Here is a 15,630-nt window from a genome sequence, read left to right on the forward strand (position 1 = left end):
TAGCAACCCTACTCAGGTATAATACTTTTTAAAATTTAATTAAGAAGCCAGAAGAACATGTTGCGAGTCGCCTAACGTACTTCCCTATCATACCTTCTAGGTCCACAGATCGTGCTTCAATAATTCTAGTAATAAGTATTAACTAGGTATATACACAATACATCTACATTATAATTATGACCGTTTCTCGCTGCGCTATAACATTTTGGTTAACCAAGTGAGATCACGCGTAAGGTTAGGTTATATATTGCTAGTGGGATCGATTCTGAGGCGCCATTTCTTTAAAATTTTAATTTCACAGCGAAATCTTTATTGTAAGAATCAGTATGAACTTATTTTCTGATAGATTATATATTTATGATGATTATTTTGCGATATTGTTAAATTAAAATATTAAGAGATAAATTTAGAGAAATGGTACCTAAGAGTTGGCCTCAATATAGACAGGTAATGGGTGGCTAGGAAGTGGGTTGGTCCTTAAATCCTATTTGTACAGGACATGATCTATCTCTGTGCTGAAATTTATTCAAATAATTCCCGAAATTAAAAAAAAATATATTAGTGGGATTAAGTCAAAGGAGATATTTACTCCAAGCTGAGTATTTACTGAAAATACCCAGAATACATCTGTATACTATCGTTGCTAATGTTTTAAACTTTTTCTGATATCCAATTCAAAAGTTAGCTGGTGTTTCTATTTTACTAAAATTAAGTACATTTTGTAGATGCGTAATCTAGTTATTTCATATCAGAGTCACTGCGCCTGTGTACCATCCCATAGCCTGTCACATACTACGAGGTTTGTCCGGAAAGTACGTATAAAAGTTTTTTAAAAATTTTATTTTACAATTATTCAGGTAAATCAATTTTATCCCCTTCAAAGTACTCCCCCTGTGACATAATGCACTTGTGCCAACGCCGTTTCCACTGTGAGAAGGCTCCTTGAAAGTCCTCTGGTTGTAGGTTTCTCAGCTGCCCCGTCGTAGCTTTTTTTATCTCATTTATGTCCCCCAAATGCCGCCCCCGAAGTACCAATTTGGTTTTTGGGAACAAGAAGAAGTCACACGGGGCCAAATCCGGCGAATAGGGGGGGTGTTCGGTCACCGTAATGGAATTTTTACTCAAAAACTCACGGAACGATCTTGGCGCAAATTTTTTTCATTTGAAGTTCGTTTCTTAGAATTTCGTGGACCACGGTTTTGCCCAAATTAAGCTCTTCAGCCACCTGTCTGACCGTTAAACGACGGTCCCCATTAACACAAGTTCGAATTCTTTCCACGTTTTCGTCGGAATGTGAAGTGGAAGGACGTCCTGAACGTGGGTCATCTTGAACGCTTTCTCGGCCCTCTCTGAATCTTTTTAGCCACTTGTGGACGGTTGGTTCCTTCACAGCATCATCCCCATAAACTGTTCTGAGATCGGCATAAATTTCACGGCCATTCTTGCCGAGTTTCGAGAGAAACTTGATTACGACGCGCTGCTCTTCAACGGAAGCGGGCTCCATGCCGACGGGGTTTCGTTAAGAGGTAACTTCACAGATGGCGTGACAAGCCAGTTCGCACCGCACGGCGGTCAGACCAGAACTGAAGCATTGTTAGGGACATAAGGAAGGGGTCCTGCGCTTACCTGGCCTCCCCACTCCTCTTTCTCGCATTCCAGAACACTTTTATACGAACTTTCCGGACAGACCTCGTACAAGCGGGGTTCACTTTTATTGTTAAAATTATTTAATTAACAAAAACAACAACATAATTCAACAGTAATAAAATTCTATAGAAATCTTTAGTTAATTATGTATTAATGACATAACACTTTCGCTTCGCATAAATAGGTTTAATAGCTTTTCAGGTACAATGCTGTCAAATTTGGTAATTTATTTATAATGTAAAATTACCCCATATGTGACATTTCTGTATATAATCAATACGAAATTGAAGCCTCTTTGAATATATTTGCGACATAAAACTGATCAAATGTGACCTGTGTGTAAATATTGGTAGTTAGTAAATAGAGCGATAGAAAACTTTCTAGAAACATATACCAGAAATAGTTCTAGGTCGTTAATTTACAACTACGACCACTTTCCGTTCATCCAATAAAGACTATAAATCGACGCCATTTCTTTATTATGTGATCATTATGTACAGAATCGGTAGTAAATCGGAGGCATTAGTAAAATTGGCGAAATGTCACCTTTTTCCACAGAATTATTTTTTATCTATAACGGAGTAAGATTAGTAATTAATGTAGACCGAATCGATTAGTCAGTAAATGCTGTAGGCACCTAACTAACAAACTACTTAGGCACCAATACTTGTATTAGAGGCAAAATAGATAGAGTTATATATCTATTGTAACAAAGTATTAAAAGTTATAATAATATCTAACATCAATGTTTTCTAACGGAACTTTTATAATAATTCTATCATTACTAGGTACTGTATAATCGAAACAATAGTTCGATCATATGGCTACACAGTATATGTCATTTAACACCTAGCACTAACTAATTTAGGTACACATTCTGGTAACGTGATTAGAAATTATATATTTTGGCCATAGATTGATAAAACCCCAAAATATTTACCATACTCATAGTTTTTTTTTTTTTTTTTTTTTCTATAGTTGACACGATTATTAAAGCTAAAGTATAAACGTTTTTGCATTAATTATTACATACTTTTTTATTTTTATTTTAAACGATTAAATTCTATAAAAATGATACGCTAATATTGATGAATAATTGTGCCAAGTAAAGAAAAATATCGATTAAGATTTTTTTTAAATATAATTATAGAATGATATCGCACTGCTATACAAATGACATGGAACGTCGCATAGCCGAGAAACGGTCATATAGTTGACGAATATTCAACCAGTATGTGCCACGGCTAGTGGTGTTAGGAGATTATTATAGGCAAGGTTAGACACTAAGGGCATCCATTGATCACATACTGTTTGATCGTCTATTGAACGCCAGCCCTCGTACAAAAAACATTTTGATAAGCGATACCATTTGAATAGACGATTTTATAATTTGCCGTAGCACGACACGATATCTTTTGATTTTATCATCACGATATAATAGAGCAGCAAAATATATATAACTAGCTTTTAATCGCGCCTTCGTCTGCATTTCCGAGATATATTTACTGACCGGAACAAAAAATAGGCTGCGAACACTTAGGTTGTGGAATATCTTCCTACCGAGGCTTCGCTTAGAGACTGCAGCATGGGATTTTTCAAAAAGAAAAAGAAGGGTGATCCCTAGTTTTAAAGGCGTCTATAGATTATGGTAACTCTATTTACCGAGGAGGAAGGAATTGTTTGTAATGCGGACTATTAGTTTCATTGCTAGCAATATACTCTGTCAGGTCAATCTCCACAAGGTTCCTCCTGGAAACCATCGTGCCGAATTCCAGGCATATTCATCACGATGGGCTGACTAGGTAACTGCTGTCTTTTTATTCCCACCTATCATCCCTTACTGGTGCCCCGATAGCGTGTACAGACGTAGCGTTACCATTCCATTATCATCCATTAAAAAAAAAACCGTTGACCATGAAACAGGCCGTATGTTTGTTTGCCGCCATAGTAGTATAAAAAAGACGATTTAATTGTTTACATTATGCTCTCCTATTATATTACTCGTATGACGATAAAATCGAACGATTATAGTACCGTACATGTCATATTTTCACATATGGTACATTATAAAGCTCCTACAGAAATTAATAAAACATGACAGTCTATTTATGATACCTATTACAGAGAAAAAAAAAAAACAAGAAATTACACGAATTAATAATCGTTGATTAAAATAAAATAAAAATGGGGTCACAGGAAAAAGAATCTATTTGTAAATATATTTGTACTGACCTCATACAAAAAGTCCATTCTAACATTGCTTTTTATTTTTATCTCATACTTATAGCGGTGTAAACATGTATATTTATTAATTTATTCTAACTTGTTTAGTATAGAATAAAGCGGAGACAATTACATAAGTCAATGTCCTGACAATAAGATACTTATAGTTCCTGTCGAAAGATTTCTAGATTTTAACTTGGAGCTAATTGTAGGGAGCGTAACTCGCCCGATAATGTCATTGTGGCAGTATAAATGTGTAAGTTTGACCATTTCTAATGATATCACTAATGGAAAATGTAGTTTGTTACGGGAGCAGGTAAAGAGTAGGCGGGTTTAGGCTTAAGCGTTCGACTCTTTTAAGTCTGTGAGCCTTGCTAGTTGTGCCGGTTCTAATTCATCGGGTATAGAGGCTCGACCGGCTCGGGGGGCCGCCGGGGGGGACTGTGGGGCGGTCGGGGGGCCAGACGCTACAGACGCCCCCGTCGACTCCCCTTCTGAGGCTGTGGAACTAGACGCCGGGTGTGGAGCAGAGTCCGCCGGTCCATCATCAGAGTCCCGGAGGCAGACGGCCGTCTGTTCCGACAGAGAGGACTCTTCATCCTCGTTCTCCTCGTTGCGCTCGGGTTCCTCGTGGTGTTCGGGCTCCGGATCTGGTTCGGGTGGTGGGAACGGCTGTTCTGGTTCCTCGACCATCGGCGTGGCTGCCGTGATGACGATCTGCGCCACGCCGAGCCCGCAATCCTCAGGCAGCTCAACTTTTGGTGGCACAGGCTTGCTCGGCTGAGGCGGCGGTGCTACCCGCTCCTCCTCCTCCTACACAATTACGTACACTTCGTTAGCTCGTTGCCAACTTTGCTTATATAGCAGGGGCATGGTCAATGCGGGCTCGAAAGTTCAGTGCTTCGATTAAATTTAATGGTCTTAATCGTGGATGTCGAAAGGTAAATAGTTTAAGATAGAAACAAAACTATATCTATCATGCAATTAATAAGTATCATGCTGTGGTGACATGAACTATTCTACATTATCGTTTGAAAAGTATAGGGAGGAGTTTATATCACTTCGAGGGATAAGTGTTAGCATCGAATTACCTACGTTACAAAGCTTTAATTGTTGTGTTCACATTTTCCTCTATCACCTTAAAAGAAAAGTAAATGTCCGTGTATGGTACAGTCGACCACAAATGTTTGTATACCATCTATCACATTATCTACCATTGATTGCTGATTAGAATTGATTGGGTTTGGAAGATGATATCGTTCACTATGTGGCGGGCTGTACACAGTATGTCCTGCAATACAAAAGCGTCAGTAAGCGCGGTAAAACAAATAACAGCAACAAGCCAATTAATAGATTATTAATATTCTATTTACAAAGAAGCGACAACAAAGCACACCTACATTACATAATAACGACATTAAAGTGAAGTATTTTGTAATAAAAATCAAACCTCTTCCTCAATATTTTCACCCAGAACCTCATCGACTGAAGCATGGAAAAGAATTCATATAGGATTAACACCGGCCTTATACAATATTTACATTAAAAGTTTTAGAAGACATCTGTAAAAGTAAATATTTACAGTGGGTACAATTTAATAAATATAGAGCTTTTCTTAGATGAAATGTAATTTATTTCATGATAATGATGATATAATAGGGGCATGAGTCGAGATAAAAAATTTTTAAAGGTCTTCATACAATATTTTATTAAAATTTATCTAATATTTTTTTTTTTACAGTAGGATACGTTACAAAATTCTTTGGTCTTAATTTTGTAATATAAGTAAGTTTAATACTTGTAAAACTTTATTGTATACAATGTATCTAAACTCATTTGAATAGTACGATTAATAAGCAGCAGTTTTTGTTTATTGATGACATTTTAAAAAGAAGCTGACAATTCCAAAAATGACTTAGGAATATAAAATCCTAGACAAACTTTTTATATTTAAGATTTGGCAGCATGGTCTCTGACCTTAGTCTGTTTCTCTGAGGAATGAATGTATCAAAAAAATAATTAACTTTATTACTCTATACTCAGAATAGTGGAATTCTTTAAATGATTTAATTGCTGAGTCGGGAATCGTCAAAATATCGTGTAACGAACAAGTGTAGGTAACTTATTCGTCTTCCCAATCACTTACCAACTATGGTGACAGCTGATGGCGCAGTCTCCTGCGCTGAGAACTGCATATCATATTGCTCATGCTGGTTCTTTGTTAGTTCTAAGTTAAAACTGAAGTCTGGCTGGCTGTCCATAGAGTCCCCAAGGTCGGCGGGCGGCGGCGGGGGCGGATCCGCCGGGGGCGCAGCGCTTTTTGTATTGTTGTTCTCACTCACGATCACTGGCAGCGTCCAAGGACAACATACAATTCAGCCGAAACCAGGGGCGGTCCTTCTAGTATATGTTTGAAGGCTACTAGGGTAAGGTCAGTATTGCGGCTAGGACCGCCTCTGTTACACGCGATTCAGTTGACTCCACGTCTTTTCTAATGAGGAGCTTTAAATACCAAGATGAAACTCAAGCATTAGTACTTGCCAATATAATTACATTTTAACATACGAGTACTTGCACTGAATCAATGATATTATTTAACATTGATCAAACTGAACTTCATCAAAGGAACTCTTTTACCGATATGGCTGCCCATTGTTTTTTCGGTGTGATCATTTCTTGTTATTGTTTGTGTCTATAATAAGTTTACTATTGTAATCTTTTGAATGATACAACAAAGAGTATCTACCTATTTATATGAATATAGCAAAACAGTCTTATTTACTCGTATATTATCTTTAGCAAAGAATTAGAATCTAGTAATAATTAGTACCTAATAATCATTTATCATAAAAACTAATGTTCGGCAATTGTTTATCCCTATATTAACCAAGTATTCATAAGAGATTTATAACGCTATCGAACACGTCAATTTGAAATCCTTTTAGAATTTTATGTAGCTACATAAAACAAACAACTATAAAAAATTTAAATTATATTAAAAAATAAAATAGCGTCACCATTTTCTTAAATTGATATAGTCATGATTCTATTTATTTAATATATCAGTACTTTAAATATTTTAAGGTTTTTACATTAAGTTATGCAGATAAAACGAGATTCGGGTTAAGAGTCAACTGAACGCGTTTAAAGATTTAAGTATTTCAAATTTCAATGATGTGGCTATAAAAGATTAAATGGAACCAGTTTGTTGTGTAGAAATTGAATTAAGATTGACGTTGGACATCAGTGGTGCCAACATATTTCGTTAAACTACAATAGACAAGAAAGACATTGTGAGTCAGAAGATAAACACACAAACATTGATTGTTAAACTTGCAGTAGTGTAGGCGATTGAAAGAAGGCGTGTTAGAGTTCATTGTGTGAATAAGAAATTATAATATCCAAGTAGACATAGACAATTACATAGAAGATGCAGCTAATAACTTTGATATATTGTGCATAACAATTTCCTTTGACATAAATCCGATATGAGCGAGTAATTTTTTGACGAATTACAATCGACGCCGAAAACCCATTCGAATCACTTAATTTACAAACCAGGTTGATCAGTTTATCTATTAAGTAATCGTGCAAAACATCATGCATTAACGACAATATGTGATGGTCCTATGATTCCTAGCTGTATTTACGGAACTATAGCGGTAGAGGTCGTGCCATTCACCGAAACTGCAAATACCATGCCAATTGGGAATAAAATCCACAACTATTTACCCAATCAGCCAAAAAGCTATCTATGTTGCGTGAACAACCGCACAATTTATTGCCACTATGTGTACATTACAATACAAAAGGTACGTATATACGGACTGTAAGACATTTATACGAATAGATTGGCTTTAGAACGCGGACACCGCTGGTAACACTTCATAAACCATGTGTAACCTACACACGTAAACGATATCTGACTAAAAATTTAATGTTTACGCTTTTCTATGAATGTAGAAATTATGCCACGTTCTTGATTTGTTTCTTATCACTGAATAAACTAGTTATCATTAGATATTCCTTCAATCATGATTGGCAAACTACATTTGAATTTTTTATTAGCACTTAATATCAATATATACAAATAATAAAATTAAATATTTGAGAAAAAAAGTTACGAGGGGCAAGTAGAGCAATAGATGTAAGAATAATATTTTTTCATGTATTCACACAGAGAAAAATTTGTCTGTAAATTTATTCTTGCATAACGTATACTTTGTTCCATCAAATTTTACAAGATATGGTTTTCACAGTTAAATCTGGTAAGGTTTTATTTCAAAATCGCGTAAACGTTAAATTATAAATGAACGTGTATTGACTACGTTTTTTTTTTCTTAAATTTAAACCTTCTCTGTACTCTTTTAAATAGATTTCATGAGATACGATGGAATCACTTTCTCCTTATATGAGATTTTTCAAATTTATATTTTGCGTCAGTTCCTAATTTCAAGTGATATAAAACGAGAATAAAAATAAATGATATTTAGTGAAATTTTGTCTGATCTTTTATTTTCTATATATTTCCGCTTATATTTTTTTATTTAGGATTATAGATAAGTAGGTTATTAACTGTAATTTTTCCTAAAAAAAAATTCATATTCATTCGTAGAACAAATAGAAAAAGAGCATGGTTGTGAATTGAAGTATAGAACCAAAGATGTCCACGTTCTGATAGCCAGTGCGTAGAGAACAGCAGAGGAGAGAAGAGGTGAGGCTTACGTTCGTCTTCGTAGCCGGTGCCAGGCGGAGTCCCGGGGGGTGAGGAGAACACCGGGGGTGCAGACCCTGGAGGTGTCCAGTCGTCACCTCCGCTTAGCGGCTCTCCGTTCTATTATCAAGAAATGATTTATCATCAAGGTAATTATTAATAAAGATTAGATTAATTTAAATCTATTTAAAGTAGTTTACTTTTACTTTTTTTATATTTTTTATTTTATTATATTATTTCTACTATTGTATGTGACGGCGACGAACTCTGGCGTCAAGTTTTGGGTCGTCTTCATTATACACGAATGTCTGCGATGCTCAGTTAGACAATACTCTACTGTAGTTTCCCCATTCAAAGTTTTAATTTTAATTTAAACTTCTATATGTTTTAAAATTCATATTCTGATCTTTTAAAATAACAGGCGTCTATTTCGTACCTCAGAGGGTATGTAAAGCTACACCAAAAACCTTCGTGTATTTATTTTTAATAATTAATAAAGAATTGAAGAAGTGAAGTTCTTCTTACATCTAATTACTGTGTCCGTCATGGTCTACAATTTAATTAATTTTAAAATCTTTTGTTAACATTGTAGACCGTAATAAATGAATTGCATTGATTAAGAAACTATAAAATTATAAAAACTATAAAACTTTGTGTTTTAAGCGAGCAAATTGAACAGGTTTTCACATTGTCAATTATGAACCTATCATAACAAAATCTCTTTTCAATAGTCAAGCTTTATTTCCCTGTATTGATATAATTTTAATTTTGCAACGATTGAAGTTACCTTTTTCATTACAAGAATGATTCCATATTCTAAATTCGAATATTTTTCTCAGAGCAATAAATACATATTTGTTTTATGCTTGGTACAATCACAGTGTAAGGACAACCAGTAGTCCAACGCTTTCGGCATGACTTTAATGGATACTTGACAATAATGGTCTTACCTCATCACACTCTTCAACGATAAGCGATGGGAAGTTGCCAATAACACCATTGGCCTCGCCGCGCCACCAACCGTCGTCGACGCCATGAGCGTCCCGGGACACGATGCGGATTATCTAAACATTGCAATGTAAAACATACCTAGATTAAGAATTGTCAATAATTAATTTAAACTAATATAAACGTTATTATTATATACTAGTTATATCCCGTGGCTTCCACCCGCATGTATCAGTATATTATCTTATGTGCTAAGTAGTTTTTGAGTAAAAAAGTAACAGACATCCATCAATACCAACTTAATCGCAGGTACCAGAGGAAGACTTTGTACAAAAGTCGATTGCTTGGGTACCTCTGTCCCATTCGTGTTTCTACCGTGAAGCAGTTGTGTTTGCATGGCTGTGTTTCGGTTTGAAGGGTGGGATATGGCGTGAATTTACAGGGTACAGAGGAATAACACCTGAGTCCTCAGGAATGGCAATGCATGGGGGGTATCATGGGCGAAACAGTATGTGTGTGTACTGTTATGTCCATGGTACTGCTCATGTCTATAGGCGACGGTTACCACTTTCCATCAGGTGGGCCGTCAGCTTGTTTGCCATTCTAAGTCGTATAAAAAAAAAGATTTGATCATCAAAAAATACCGACTTATTATCGATAAAAAAAATTAGTATTTCATAAAATATTTATATGTGTAAATTGGTCACTTCTCTTACAGTTTTCTAAAACGTGTAGAGAGCCATAGGTTCAAGTTACAAGCTTAAAAATTTTAGAAGATGTATCTAATTTATCATTAAAAATATCAATATATGCTGCTGAGAAATCAGAGAATTGAGTAGAAAAATAGCCTGATAAGTGGGAGCTAATTGAGCAATGCAAGTGCGAACTGGCGGCGCCGATAGTGATTAACATGCATGCAGTAGAGGAAGAGGGATTGTTAGGGATTGTGTGATTAGGGACTAATGCCCCCATTTACACAAGCCCATGCCCACAAGCTTTATCAAGTCGACCTCCACGCGGTTCCCCTTGGAAAACATTGTAATTAACTTGTCGCATCACTGTCATGCTCATCTATCATCCCTCACCCCTCACTAAGACCCCGCCAGCGTATACCGATAGCGCAGGCGGGGTTACCATTCCATTATCCATTAAAAAAAACCCGTTGAGGTACATACAAAGAACAACGGCTGAAAGTTACGGGATTGTCTATTCTACCATTGAACAACAGATAATACTTCATCATCAAACTGTCTTACTTCAAGTGTTTCTAGATCTACCATACTAGATATGAACAGTGATGGGTACAAATAAGGGTAGTAGCCGTAAAGTTTATAATACAGAAAACGTCTTAAACATTTAATGTTAAACGTTAAATATCTTGTTCTTTGTTTCATGAGGGTCGCAAATAATTGAATTAAACTCTGTAATGGGTAAATACTTAATCTATGATAGCTTTATCTATAACAGTCAGTCATTGTAACAGAAGTCATTAAAATAAAAGTCATCAACGCATAAAAGGACTTAATTTGTGGTCGCATAATTGTTAATTATATAAAACTTAATTTTTAATTGTGAACAAAGTAAATTATGAATAATTTACTTAACATTAAAAACTCTAAAATGCTTTGTATAAATTAATAATGTCATAATATAATTCCACTATTGACGTTAGATTAGATTGGTGTGACATGGGCATTATACATCATTTCAGTTTCGCTCATGTTCATATTAAGCCCTACCTATTGAGAAGCACTATTGAGATCATTGTGCATAGTATTCAAATCCTCCAGGGATATCTTAACGTGACAGCTGCACATACTATGTTATATAGTATGAGATATTTACAATATTTTAATATTTGTAAATCCAAGTTTTTAAGCGACTTCAAAAATAAGGAGGTTCTCGATTCGATTGTATTCTTTTTGTTTGTTACGAGTATCTCGTAATACTGTCTTTAGAATAAATACCGATTTGAAAAAACTTTTAGATTGGTCCGGTTGTTTGGTTTTTAAATCAAAATAACTCGTTTTGTCGCAATTGAAGTCGATTTTTTTGTGGAATACAATTTAATTATTTTGGAACCAGTTCAGTTTTACTGAATGACCAAATCCTTAAATGGATGTCAATTATTTCAACAGGGCAGTCAATACGGTTAACTTTCAATCCCACTTACCTGTCCCTCTTCAAGATTCAGTTCATCAGCACTGTCTGCGTCGTAGTCGTACAGCGCGAAGCAGTAGCCCAGGGTTGGGAGCTGTTCCGACTTCGGTGCTTCGGGTTTCGGCTCTTCTGGCTTGGGTTCTTCAGGCTTCGCGACTGGAGCCGATATCACGGATATCTGATCCGGAGATTGCACCACATCCGCATCCTCGCCTTCCACAGTGTAGTCCACAGATGAGAATGATATTTGCGTGACCAGGCCGGGAGCACTGGATGTCTGTAACAAGTTGATATCAGAACTAAAGTAAATGTGTATGCAAAATTTCGGTGAGATCTGTTATGAGGAAGATAACAAAGAAAATTTGTGATAAAAATATATTTGAAAAGTCTATTTGTATATAAATATCTTCAGTTAAGAAGAGAAGTGAGCAGTGTATTAAGGCTGATAGCTAGAAGAAAGGAAGTGTGATATCAGTACCGTTGTTACCTGATCGCTGTCTACGTCCAAGTAGTTGTGCGGTACGTAGCCTTCCTCTCCACGGTAGTTCCTCGCTCGGAGCCATCCATCCCCATCACCTTCGCCAACTACTTCCAGCTGTTCGTTCTCTATTATTGACAACTCGTCTGGGTTTTGAGCCTATTAGTAAAAAAAATTGTTGTATTATAAGTAGATATTGTACCCGTGCGAAACCAAGATTCTCACTAGTATAAATATAATCTATTTCAATATAACTAATGAATGGTTATCCAAGTGTTGTTAACATTATGACAGATATCTGTATCCTTAAATTAAATTAGTAACAAATCGAATCATTCAATTAATTCATCCATCTTTGATTTGTATACTAAGATTTGACATCGACAGATTGTTTTCTGATCTAGTTTTTTTTTGTTTACGTTCAGTAAGACAATAGACAAATAATATTAAAGACAAACAATATTAATTTATTCTCAATTTGAATTCTGGATTTGAGTATATACGCTTGTGTGTGTCAAATACATGGTAGTGTGTGTATTTTTTTATTGATATTTACTATAAGAGTGCCAAATGTCATATTCCTTCGTTCGCGCAATTTTTGTAAAAAAGTACAACGTTTTGCTACATGTATTAATACATAGATTTCATTAAATTTACGGTGACTAAGTAAGTATACTGCAATTTAGTAATTATAGTTTAATAACTATAGTATGTGATCGTGATTAAAATATAATTACCGTATAAGAATATAGTGCTGTGCATTTGTACAGTGGCGCCGCTGGTGGCTCCGTGGTCTCTGGGGCCGGAGTGTCCGGTTCTGGTTCGCCCCAGTTCACTTGCGTGGGATCGTCCCAACCCACCGTCAGTTGTTCAATTCGCATACGCTCTTCTTCTAGAACGGCTACAATATTTTTTTCTTATTATTAAATGCTGCTTTTTAAAGTTATAACTATATGTATCGTCGTTGAGAACAGTTGTACTATTGTTTTCATTAACAATCAGAACTGTTTCCGATTAAGGTTTTTAGAGTAAAAATATGGAATTGGTGCAAGACCCTAGGGGTGGCAAGGAATTGTTGGTTTTATTATATTGTTTGTTTTATAGCGTTATTGGAAATGTTCGTCTCTAGCGTTAGTTGCTAAGATAATGTAACGTTAAAACTAACACCTACAACACAATACGACTTTATTTTTTTTAATTATTAATAAAGTTATAAATTATCTATAGACGCTATCACTCACCATCGACATCCTCGTCGTGTTCGTCTTCGTTCTGAGAGCCCGAGGTGGTGCGCTGGTGACCACTAGTGGCGGTGACCCCTACCGATGTGGCCGCTTCACCTTCAGTATTGTCGCTGTCGTAGAATGAGTCTGAACTGGGCTGGTCCTGTTCAACAAATAAACATAACAATAAAGAATTATAAATCAAATTATTTAGATTAATTCAAATCTAGACATCGATTATTAGGGGAGCAGATCCAATGTATATAGGAAACATTATCTAGGTTACACAAATGCAAAAAAAGCTAATAATGAAGCAGTTAGTGCGAGCTTTTGTAAATGACAAGTAACACTGTTGATCAGTTCGGCAGTTAGTTATTGTTTATAAATAAAAAGTACAAAATTTTGGACATATATATATATTTTTTATAATAATATTACAATACAATATTACAATGTGTATAGGTCACTGTTTGAAACAATGCTATTGATAGACAGTAGATATTGCTGCTAAACTACACTATTTTTAATTATAAGTCTGAATGCGTCTAAGTTTCATAAGTTAAGGAATATAAATACCTCTCGTAACAGATTATAATATTAAAAATATTAAGATAGATATATTATTGAGAGTAAACAGAGACAATAGTTATTTAATAGAACTATTTCACTTTTTTTTTTACATTCATCAATATATTTACAAAACTCTCTAATAATGTATCGTATTATAATCAAATATAAGAACTAAATTAATTTCATCAATCATATAAAAAACTTACTAGCCTAATAAAAATTTAGATTTATTACTCACAGCAGCTCCAGATGCATCAGTCCGGACACTAAGCAAACTGCTGCTGCGAGGCAACGTGTCTTGAACCGCGAGGAGATCGACTTCCTTCAACCACTCGTCGACAGGAGCGCCACTGGTGCGCAGACATTCGAGCCTGGCCTCGTACTTCGCTTTGGAGGTCTCGGACCGACGTATGTTGGCCCTTAGTTCGTCCATTCTAACTTCAAGCTCTGGCCCGTTCGGGTCGTTAGGATCCACCTAAAGTGAAAATTAAAGAAAATTGATCAATACTAATACGAAACTTAGACCAAAGAATTACAGATTTTAATACTTTACTTTACAATCTTTTTCAATTAATGAAAATTTTAAACAAACGATTGATTGATCCCGATCATAACATAGTCTCTGGATGACCAGTAGTACAAGTAAAAATCGTTTTATTGATTCTATATTTGGATTTCTTATTATTTTAAAAGATAAAAGTGTTTCTGTGATAATTTTAAGAAAACTGAGCTATATTTAAATTATATGTATGGTCTCGGCATAGAATGGGCTACTCCTTCCTTTCCAAGTGGGTGTCGTAAGAGGTGACTAATAAAAGAACTTAATGGTTAAGGAATGGGTATAAGCGTCCCACTTAAAACATTACCAAAGGCTAATTATAGTTACCAACTCGCTTGCCAAGCGTAGCAATTATTAGCAAAACCTCCCTTATGGAGATAACCTGATGGCTGGTATGATGTTGATGATAATGATTTAAGTTATATTAAAACTAACTATATATTTATACTCCAATTATTACCTAAGTAATAATTGGAGTATAAATATATAGTTAGTTAGATCTCTAAAGATCTGTACGTTACGTGTTTATCGTGTCTGTGTTGTGTGCATAAAAGATTTAAGAGTGATCAAGGGTAATTCTCTGGAGAGGCAGCACAGAGGTGTAATTTATGGGCAGTACATGCCTCTTGGCAGCGGTTACCGATTGTACTTAGCACAAAAATTAAATGTAGTTACAAAGACGACGCAAATACTTAGTACGAATGATCTGTATATTCGTCTGTTTATATATCTGTTTATTCTATTTTAAAAGATTAGCCTATGTTATTCGCTGATAATTATATAGATTTCTATAAAAGTATTTTTTTTAAATCGATTAAATGAGTTCCAAACAATTCATTACAAACAAAAAAAAACAAATATTTCCTATTTATAGTATTAGTTTAGATAAATATAAAACAGATTTAATGAAAATGTTAATAGCAGAAATTTAATTAAAATTTAAACTTAAGTAGTTGTATTATATGCAGAGATGATCTAAAACTATAAATGAGAGTTAAAACAAAATCTGTTAACTAAATAATAACATTTTGGTGAACTAACCATTTAAAACTTTTATACAGAAAACTTAATTAACAACTTTAAATATACTTTAACCAGTTAACCAATA

General features: G+C 35.0%; 1 protein-coding gene across 1 annotated transcript in view; it reads right to left on the reverse strand.

The window, feature by feature from the left end:
- Nucleotides 1-2,050: 2,050 nt before the first annotated feature.
- Nucleotides 2,051-15,630, reverse strand: part of LOC113519744 (protein nervous wreck) — a 78,091-nt gene continuing 64,511 nt past the window's right edge. The window contains exons 9-18 of the mRNA XM_031911436.2: nucleotides 14,202-14,438; nucleotides 13,412-13,556; nucleotides 12,908-13,071; nucleotides 12,171-12,329; nucleotides 11,706-11,969; nucleotides 9,535-9,648; nucleotides 8,596-8,704; nucleotides 6,017-6,217; nucleotides 5,321-5,355; nucleotides 2,051-4,683 (exon numbers count right to left, since the gene is read on the reverse strand). Of these exons, the coding sequence (XP_031767296.1) occupies nucleotides 4,210-4,683; nucleotides 5,321-5,355; nucleotides 6,017-6,217; nucleotides 8,596-8,704; nucleotides 9,535-9,648; nucleotides 11,706-11,969; nucleotides 12,171-12,329; nucleotides 12,908-13,071; nucleotides 13,412-13,556; nucleotides 14,202-14,438 (1,902 nt within the window). The 3' untranslated portion in view covers nucleotides 2,051-4,209. The remainder of the gene's footprint in view (nucleotides 4,684-5,320; nucleotides 5,356-6,016; nucleotides 6,218-8,595; nucleotides 8,705-9,534; nucleotides 9,649-11,705; nucleotides 11,970-12,170; nucleotides 12,330-12,907; nucleotides 13,072-13,411; nucleotides 13,557-14,201; nucleotides 14,439-15,630) is intronic.

Source organism: Galleria mellonella, unplaced genomic scaffold, assembly GCF_026898425.1.
Source record: "Galleria mellonella isolate WM207_F2 unplaced genomic scaffold, CSIRO_AGI_GalMel_v1 utg28, whole genome shotgun sequence".
NCBI classification, from domain to species: domain Eukaryota; kingdom Metazoa; phylum Arthropoda; class Insecta; order Lepidoptera; family Pyralidae; genus Galleria; species Galleria mellonella.